Here is a 10,147-nt window from a genome sequence, read left to right as displayed (position 1 = left end):
TCAGATAAGAAAAACAGGCTTACATGTACATAGTATGAGCATCCACTCAATAATAATTTAAAAGGGCAAACTACACCCACCTCTTATTAAATTTGACAAAAAAATAAAAACTACTCTGAAATTTCAAAATTTTCATTGAAAAATAACAGATATTTCTTAAGATTTGTTAAAAAAACACAAACTTTCTTCGAAAAAACTTATCTTTAGCTTGTGTTTTTTTAACAAACTAAAAGAAGATTTCTGAAATTCTTCAAATCTCAGGAGAAGCGCGTGATATTTTTAAAATCTAAAAAAGATAGTATTTTTCTTTTTATCAAACCTTAGGGAGCTCAATTATCTTTTGCCCTAAATTAAATTATAATAAGGTCCCAGTTAACCTTGTGAAGAAATTTAACAGCTAAAAAAGGTTTGGATAATAGAGTGTTTATAGGCAGGCAGGCAGCCCCAGGCCACGCCCCCATGTGGCTATGTAAAAGAGGAATAATGGTATGTAGGCCACCGGAGTTTAAGTAAGGCAAGGTACCCAACAAAGTATTCTCACAGATGGCCTGTCCCTACATTTATGAGGTATATCACTGAAAGCTGTGCGCCTGTGCCTCTAAAGCCATATCCCACAGCTGCAGTAACTAGTAAATAGCCCTAGAACAGCAGGCAAGTGCAGCGTCTAATGATTTGCTGAAGGTGAAGCATACAACATAAATGATTCAGAACTCAATATTTAACCCATTTTTCAGTACAGCAGTAACAAAAGGAGATACAAAAAACAAATTCCAGATTCTTTTTTAAACTGGAGTGAAAAAAAAAAAGGGTGAGCCTGCTTAATAGTTTTAACAGTGAGCGATATCGGGTACATCATCTCTTCTTCTCTTTTTGCCGCATGAATTGTACACATCTCATTACACTTCAAAACAATTGAAATACAGTAAGGTAAACCAGGAGCCCAAAAACATGAAGAAAAAAAAAAAAAAAGAATAAAATAAAATCTACAGTTTGGGAAGCCAAGATTCAGAACCATACTTGGAAAAGCTCACTGCTCTACTTAGATGTGGAGATCCCAGTTCTCATCCGCTGTAACAGCTGGATTTCCCTGCATGATGAACAACAATAAGCACATTAGTGGCTATGAATGTTGATTAACTTGATCAAACACACCTATGACCCTGCCACAGTATGTCAATTTTTATAGTTGGTTTTGGTCCATTCCCCCTCTCCACACTCCCCTACAATTCAGTCCCTTCTTGTCAAGCCCCGTTAAGCAAAGCAAGAAAAACATCTCAAGTGAGGAGGCGGCGACAATGAGGAATGCATACATTAGCCCATTACTTTAAAATGAATTATAATCTCACTGTGATGGTGAAAAATCCTCACTCTTTGTTTTCACACCGGTGGCCATGATTCTGGTTACTAAATCAACAAATGAGTTTGCCACAAAAAGGGCGAAATCAACTTACTTAACAAAGATATATCATGTCGCACTATTTCTTCAGACTGAAGATCAGCCTTTCACATAGTCTATATACCATTGCGCTTCCTCTTATTAGACCTTGAAAAGAAGCAAATCTGAACCCATGTCTTTTTCTGCTTGACTGGTTGTGATTTAGCAGCTCGTTTTGCATAAAGCTCAGCCATATACTGGACAACAGCCTGAAGAGCAATGCAAAAAACTAAGAAAAAAGGGAACAACTCCCAAAAATTGCAAAAGAAAAAAAATGAGGGACAAATTACCTGTGCACCCATTTCAGCTATTTGTCTAGGCGGCACTTCCAGAGGATTTTCTTCTGCCCGCAGGACTCGCAACCGTGATAGCATTCTGAAAGAGTCTGGAATGATACGTATCTGGTTATTGCTAATATCCAACTCTTCAAGCATCTCAAGATTCCCAATGGACCTTGGCAGGGATTGCAGATCAGCAAAGTTATTACTCAGATTCATTTTCACAAGAGTGGACGCAAAACACAAGCTCTCTGGCACCGACTCAAGCTCGTTGAAACTCACGTCAAGCTCCCTCAGGTTTGATAGAGAGGACACGGTTGTTGGCAACTGTTTGACGTTATTGTAACGAACTGACAGAATCTCCAAGGATTCAATCCTTCCTACGGCTTCTGGAAGGGCTTTAATCCGGTTGTAATCTGCATGGAGTTCCTTGAGGGATGAGCACTGACCAATAGTATGCGGTATTTCTTCTATATTATTAGTCTCTATACTCAATTTCTTTAGACTAATGAGGGAACCAATCGACTCAGGAAGGAAAGAAAGTCGATTTGAACTCAAATCAAGCTCTTCCAGACGAACTAATCTACCAACTGTAGTAGGCAGAGAAGTTAACTGGTTCCCCCTCAGATCCAGAAAGACTAGGTTAAGGAGATCTCCAATGGAATCAGGAAGCTCAAGTATCCTGTTCGAATGCAAATCTAATTTTGTTAGAGATGAAAGCCCTCTAATTGTGACTGGAAGAGCCACTATTAGATTCTCGGACAGGTCAAAAGTGATCAAGCTGGACAACTTCCCAACGGAGTCAGGCAGCCACTCAATTTGATCCATCAGCTTGTTCTGGAGATTGAGATCCCGAACGCCCTTCTTAGCAGAAACTTCAATCAAACTAGCAAGCTTTATCAGACTCAATTTCTCACCATCTTGCCCTACACAAAAGTCCATTGCACCACATATGAGGGAAAAATCACATTGATTGTGAGGGCGAGGCTACTGCTCTAAATTAAAGCCAATCTCCAAAATAAAATTAAAAGGAGACAAAAAAGATCATAAAGGATTGCAGGCTGCACATACGACCGACAAATACAATAAACAAGGGCGGGGAAACCCAAATCATAACAAAAAAACTGAAGCCAATGGACTGCAAAGGAATTCAGAAAACTCACCAGAAGTGATTGCAGGCTTTAGAGAAGAATCCAGAATTTGGGGCATCGTAGAATCGCCAGGTCGCAATCCCACACTCCCGATTCCTTCACCGAAGAATGTTGGCTTGGCCTTCATTAAATAACTGTCGTCTCTGGTGAACAATTCAGAAGTTTTAGTAGGGGGTTGTTCCTTGCCCGGGGGGTAGAAGCTAGTGGACGCAGACGCGGACGCAGCAGCAGCAGAAGAAGAAGACGAATCAAAAGCCGCCCTGAAACTTGAAGCAGCAGCAGTAGACAAACTGTTAGTGCCGGAAACCGCAGAAGTGGATGTCGTAGAAGAGTTGGAGGCAGAAGGGAGGCACTTGGAGGCTCTTTGGATAAAATCGTCGAACAGGGTGTGGACGTTCTCGAGATCGAGGAGTTTGAGGGCTTCAGTCTTCTGCTCTTTGGTCTGGAAATACACCAAATTCTTCTGCATCTCCTGGAAGATCATGAACAATTCCTCGGGGACGTCGGGCGTCTTCGTCTGTCTGGCAATGGCATCGAGCCTCGATTGGTCTTCCTTCTCCACATTGCGGATCAAAGCCCTGGCGGCTTCCACCTCGTCGATATCGGGCCTGGGGGGCAGAGATCCGTGAATTCTCATGATTTTCTCCACCACCTCGTCTATTGAACGCACGCACGCTTCCATCTCGCTCGCCCCCAAATCTACGAAACCAGTTTCTTCTTTCTTGTTAAAATTCTTGTGGGGAATTCTTATTGGGCGATTGAGATTGCTGAATCCAGCGTGAATCTTGTTTCTCCTCCTCCCCTTCCCTGTATATTTTTTGGGTTGGACAAATAACAAGAAAAACGAGAATCGCGTGACTAAAGAAACTGAATCTTTTTTTATCGACTAATTTTTAGAACCGCAGACAGAGAATCAAAGCAAAATCGAGGCCATACAAATACAACACAAGGTTTTTGTTGGGGGGAAGTTCAATTTGAAGAGAGAGAGAGAGAGAGAAGAAAAAAGATCCAAAAGTAATGAGAGGAAAAGGGAACGAAACCGCGTGCGCGCTTTTCATTCGGTTACAGCACACAAATTCAATCACTAGAGAAAATTCAATCCTGGAAACGGAACATGCACAAGAAGAAGAAGGAGAAGAAGAAGAAGAAGAAGACGACGACAGAAATCAATAAACAATTTTAGTATTGTTATTAATATTAATATGATTGGTTACTATCATTGTCATTATTTCGAACAATAAAAAGAGACTAACAAATAACAAATAATACAAAAAAAAAAAAACTTTGTTGGGGGAATAAATGTTTTTGAAGAAGAAGAGCGAGTGTTTAAGAGTAGATTTGAAGAGAAAGGATGAATAATTGAGAACCAAAACCTCAAACTGAAACTGAAACTGAAAGTAAATTATTATTCCACTCGCTTCGCCGTCGTCTTCAATCTCTCTCTCTCTCCCCCTGTGCATCTGAGTGTCGATGGATGCTTTCTGGGTTCTCTTGCCTTCTTCTTGTTTATTTTATTAATGACTGCGTATAAGCAGTGATCAATGGATGTGTACGAATATGGTATGGTGTGGTAGACTGGTAGATGTCGCAAAATAAATAAATCCGAATCAAATATGATTTAAATTCTTTTTATTTGGCTCTAAATAAATCAATTCGTGAATTTAGGATTTTATTTTATTGACATTCACCTATCCTCCAAAATGTAAACGTTGTGGAGATGTGAATGCTTAAATAAATGAGTATCATAATACCGAAAGATAAATTAAATAATAAATATATTTATGATAAATTAGATGTAACTCTTATAAAAAATAAGATCATAGAGAGCCGATTCAAATGATTTAGACACTTACAACATAGGTCACATAGTATGTTAAGTTAGCTACTATATGGGTACTAGAAATGTTATGAATAAACTTAAAATAACTTTGAATGAGATAGTAAATGAGAATTTAATAATTCTAAATTTATCAAAAGAAATGATTTATGTTCACATAAATTGATGAAAAATGATTTATATAACCGACCCTACCTAGTGAGACTTAAGATTTGATTTTATTGTTATTGTTGTATTTAAAACTATTAATTTTATTTTCTCTTCTTTTCTCTATGAGGGAGAGTAATAGTAGGACAAAAGTGAAGTGGTTTGTTTGGTCATAGGTTTGTAAACCCTTAGAGGAAGGTGGTATTGGCGTAAGGAACCTCATTGACGATTCAAAGATTTTTTTTCACATGAAGTTTGCTTGGAGACTAATGATGTTAGGTAACCTTTAGACCCATTTCTTTAAGGCTAAATATGTTAAATTAGCTCACATGATTTCAATAAATTATACTCTTACAGACTCTCAGTTTTGGAAGATAATCTTAAAGGTCTTTCCAGAGGTCTATGAAAATGTTTATGTGAATGTTAGAGAAATAAAAATTTCTTTTAGTTTGATAAGTGGTTGAACAATGGTTCCCTTGTGAAGTGTTCTTATATGATCTAGCATCTTGAGCTTAAGATTCAAGATTGCTAAGAGTCTGATAATTGGAATACTCATATGTTAAAAGATTTGATAGGGGTCTCCAAAATGGATGAGATTTTATTGTCGTAAGAATTAAAAAGGAACAGTACCTGTGAATGGAGTGGGTCTGGCATAATCTAGTACCTAAGAAAGTGTTGATATGTATGTGGAGAGTCATATTCCAATGTCTTCCGGGAGATAAGAGAGTGCGGAAACTGGGAGTTAATATGGTCTTATGTGGGATGAATCACATTTGGAATTTGCAGTTTCTAGTACTTATGAGACTTTTAGAAATTGTTAGAGGAGGAGCTATAAGGCGTTCAGTTCTCTAAAAAAGCATCAATTTAGATAATGTAATCAGGTGACAGATTTCTTAACTCGTCAAGGCCAAGGCGGACTTGTTTAGTTTGGTTTAGTTGGTCAACGGTATGGGTGTTGATAGACTTGTTTTGGTTTTATTGTCTGGGCTGATTTGTTAGTTTGTAAATTTCTTGTGACTTATTTGTAACCACGGTATTACTCCGCCATAAGTAAGAGTTATCAATAAATTTGGAGTTTTTGACAAAAAAAAGAAGAAGAAGCATAAACTCTATTTTGTAGGGTCTAGTTCCACACTCCTAACTTTTGCACTACTATATGCATCTTTAGGTCTATTCCATGCCTATATTCAAACTTTATATCAAATACTCAATTTTCTAGTGATAAAAAAAAAATCTCTAAATTCATGATTTGAGAAATAAAAAAATATAATTTTGTGATTGATTATTAAATATTTAACAAGTATGAAATTTTAATTTTAAAAATAACTTCAGTTAGAAATGATAAATTATTCATCATATTTCATGAATTATTTCATCCGTGCAACTTAATTGATTTAGATATGAATTATAATATTGTTAGTTAAAAAGAAAACCAAGTGAAAAGAATAGTTAGAATTATGAAAGGAGTTGGGAAGAATAGTTTGAATTATGAAAGGTGTTGGGATTCTAAAATAAAGTATTTAATATGCTGAGAGGATTTGAAGTTGAATTTTGTTAATTAAATAATGAAATCAGGAATTGGATATCACATGGTGATGGGCCATCATCATCATCATCAATCATCATGGATGATATCACATATGATATTTTATTATTAAAAAAAATAAAAAATACATTTGTTACAAATATATCTTTAAACTTTTAAAAATAACACTTTCACCTCCTAAACTATCTTTATATTCGTAAAAAAAAATTTATTTTTTAATAAAAAATAATTAAATTTAACAAGTATGATAATATATACGACACATAAATAGTTATTAAAAAATATTCTAAATCTAAGAAATATTATTATTTATAAATTTAATACAATTAGTGTTCTAAAAATGTCCATAAGGAGAAAAATACAATAAATAATTTTAGGCATGGATGATTAAAGAATAAAAGAAATAACATATTAAAAATATATAAAAATTAGTTGGACTATAAGAATAAAAAAAGAAATAAACATTTAAGAAATTAAATAGTTAATTCTATAAGATAAAAATATACTCTATTGATACTATAGTTTACATTAATAAAATAACATATACTACATATATTTTTACATTCATCTATACAAAATAAAAACTTAACTAAAGAAAAAATATAACCTCATAAATAAAATATTTTTTTATTAATTTATAAAATTTAATATACTTTACGAATAATGTTTGAAACTTCATAATAATTCTAACAATTTTATTAATTATTTAATTTTTATCGTTTAGAAATTATCATCAACTTAATCGAGTTAAACTAAAATAAAAAATACATGCGTTGATATATATATACATACATATATTTACATCGATACATACATATATATATATATATATATATATATATATATATATATATATATATATATAGACACACACACGCATGCTTCCCTTTCGTTCCCGTGCCTGCGTGTCAACGTGTTGCCTACAGCGCATCCCGCGGTGCCAGCTGGCTTGCGCTGCCTCATCTCCATCACATCTCATAGGCTCCCCGTGCGCTGCACCCGCCCAATGCCAAATCATCCCACTCTTTCTTCACAAAATTTGAATTAGTTTAGACCTTTTCCAAGGGGAAATAAAAAATAAAAAAAGATTTGAAGGGACTAGCCAACCGGCCCAAGCCAATCATTTTTTTTTGCTCAATAAATTTATTTAAATAATCGTTTTAAATGATTTTATTAGACAAAAAAAAAAAGCGTTTCCTTTATTAAATTTTGTTAGCTGATCAAATTAAATCTGAATTATGTGTAGATGTTATCAAAGTAGTTGAATTTTATTAAATGAAAAAGTCTTATAGAAAGTCTACATTGATTATCTGAAGACGTAATTTTTTTTCTTAGAAAAAAGTAAAAGCAAATTTTTTATTTTAATTTTTTAAAAATATTATAAAAAATTAGTTATTTTTTTTTATTTCTACAATATTTGTATAAAACAAATGAACAATAATAAAATGTTTTGACACTAGCAGCTTGTTGAAATAATTTTATTTTTGTTTTTAATTTTTTAAATAATTAAAAATACACCACCTTATTATATTTACTATTTCAATTTTAATTACTTGGTACTGGGCATCCCTCCTCGTGACAATAAGAGGTGAGGCAATTTTATAAATAAAAAAAATTAAATATATAAATAAAAAATAGACAATTGAGGAATACATATGAAAAAATAAAAATAAAAATTTATAGAAAACTCTAAAAAGCATTGAATAGCAATGTAAAGCCCTAATAAGATATCAATGTAAGAGAATAAAGGTTGTCGCATAACTTTATCTTTTCTATTTTAAGGTGTATAAATTAAGTATCAATTTTAACTTTAGTGCAATAGTTAGAACAAGCTCATAAATTTTATTTTTTCATGTGTTGATTTGAATGAATGACTTGATTTACAATTTTGATTAATTAAAATTACGTAAAATTTAAGCATACGAATAAATTAGTAATTTTTCTTGATGCAGTAAAAATATAAACTATCCAATTTAATCTCCGATTTAATACCAACATAGGTAGATATTTAGAACGGTAAATAAGTTTATTGCTTGAAAATGCAATTTGTAATGCATTATTTTGAAAAATATTTCCTTAAAAAAATATTTTTAGAAAAAAATAAACAAAAAAGAGATTTTCACTCTCTAGGCCGAGTGATTCTATGATTTTCCTTCTTGTCATATGCAAATGTCTTCTATAACTCTTAATGCACAGATGATTGTCATTCTTCGTTTTCGTATCGATTCTATTGCACACAACATGAAAAATGTAGTCTAGCCGGGTCAGCTCAAGTAGTAAGGACGATTTCTAACTTTGGTGACTCCAATGTCACGGATTTGATTTTTCTTTGAGGCATTACGTCGGTAAATTACCAGAGTGTGCCAATGGGTGGACGATGTTCACCCCTTCAGCTTTGGTGTCGCACCATAGTGTCCTAAAGTGAGGCGATGGTGGCTGGAGTCTCCGGGTTATAAAAAAAAAAGAAAAAAAAAATGTACGATTTACATTTCTTTGTATAAGTAAGAGCGTGACTAGCGAAGGTGACTCAGTCGTTCTTTTTTCTTTGTGTTAGCAATTTAGTTGAACATTCAAACCCAAATTGAATTTATTTAATTGATTTAACACATTTAGTTATGTTCAATTTATATTAAAAAATAAAACTAAAAGCAAAAGACACTAAACTGGTTTCAAAAAATTTTAAGGACCGCTTCATAAATTTTAAAAATTTTAATTACTTAGTGTTGGGCATCCCTCCTCACGACATTAAGAGGTGAGACAATTTTCTAAACAAAAAAATTAAATATATAAATAAAAAAATAAGGGCTGTGAGTGTTTGTAGGTGTATTAGTGTATTGAAAAAAAAAAAGGAGATAAAAAAAAGGCTAACAACAACTTGACGAAAAAGAACATGTGGACAAAAAGAAACCCACTTGAGTGTTTGATTTGATGGTCAAATGGACTTCGATTGACTTGAAATTGTAGGTATGCAATCACAACTATAAGGGCTTCGACTTGATTTATTTTTGTTAGCCCTAGTGGCTAAAGGTTCTCATTCCAACTTATTTTGATGACAACAATTCATTAGTAATTCTTAAAGTATGCTAACATTTTTTCCTCAAACTCGGTTCAGATATATAGGAAAACTCCAAGGGAGGCATAAAGGTCAAACATGTATCGAACAAGCAAAAAGCAAATGACCATCAACAAAATCCAACATATGGTACATCCGGAACTCAACCATTCAAGCAAAGCACTTATGATTTTTACATTGCATATATGTGTTGGGTTGTGTGTGTAAGATTGTTATTGTAACTCCTGTGCACAAGGTACATTCAAGAGTATCTTATAAGAGACGAGCAAATCACATATGCATATAGTTCATAATAGGTTAGAACATGATTCCGAGTTCACACATGCATGTCGAGTCACTTAAACTACATACGATGTCAAAATGGCTTTCAAACTTATTTTATCAAACCAAACATCTTGAAATTGGTAAAAATTGATTCTGGACAAGACAAAACCTTTACTTGAACAAAAACCAACTTTGAATTTGTTTTCACTCATATAAGTAAAGGGATTCTTCAACGAATACAGAGGATTCGTAGACAAACGAATGAAGGGATTCGTTAACGTACACAGGGGACTCTTTGAAGAAAAGATACTGAGACCACCTAAAATCTTAGAGCTGGTTCATTGATGAATACAGGGGATTCGGCGACGAAGCCGCAGTTGTGGTTCGTCGAAGTACACAGGGGATTCGTCGACAAA

At 33.7% G+C, this 10,147-nt stretch overlaps 1 protein-coding gene across 6 annotated transcripts; it reads right to left on the bottom strand.

Moving 5' to 3' along the window:
• Positions 1–700: 700 nt before the first annotated feature.
• Positions 701–4,436, bottom strand: LOC131161436 (plant intracellular Ras-group-related LRR protein 4-like). 6 transcript variants are annotated; one of them, XR_009138463.1, is made up of 6 exons: positions 4,238–4,399; positions 2,877–3,671; positions 1,726–2,639; positions 1,452–1,644; positions 1,018–1,087; positions 701–901 (listed from the first exon to the last, which is right to left on the bottom strand). XR_009138463.1 is itself a non-coding variant. In XM_058117210.1 (3 exons), the coding sequence occupies exons 1-3, from the start codon at positions 3,544–3,546 to the stop codon at positions 1,513–1,515; spliced, it is 1,716 nt and encodes a 571-aa protein (XP_057973193.1). In that variant the 5' UTR covers positions 3,547–4,422; the 3' UTR covers positions 701–1,512. The 6 variants fall into 6 exon arrangements, 2 of the variants coding, with proteins under 2 accessions (XP_057973193.1, XP_057973173.1); XR_009138468.1 differs by having other exon boundaries at positions 2,877–4,436; XR_009138467.1 differs by having other exon boundaries at positions 701–1,087; positions 4,238–4,436.
• Positions 4,437–10,147: the final 5,711 nt, after the last annotated feature.

Source organism: Malania oleifera, chromosome 1, assembly GCF_029873635.1.
Source record: "Malania oleifera isolate guangnan ecotype guangnan chromosome 1, ASM2987363v1, whole genome shotgun sequence".
In the NCBI taxonomy this organism is placed as follows: domain Eukaryota; kingdom Viridiplantae; phylum Streptophyta; class Magnoliopsida; order Santalales; family Ximeniaceae; genus Malania; species Malania oleifera.
Note: the sequence above shows the minus strand (reverse complement) of the source record. Positions and strands in the feature narration are given on the sequence as shown.

Coding starts and splice junctions, on each gene's coding strand:
- LOC131161436 (XM_058117190.1), bottom strand. CDS start 3,546: ATGGAAGCGTGCGTGCGTTCAATAGACGAGGTGGTGGAGAAAATCATG. Junction 2,640..2,876: donor AAAGCCTGCAATCACTTCTG/GTGAGTTTTCTG, acceptor ACTTTTGTGTAG/GGCAAGATGGTGAGAAATTG.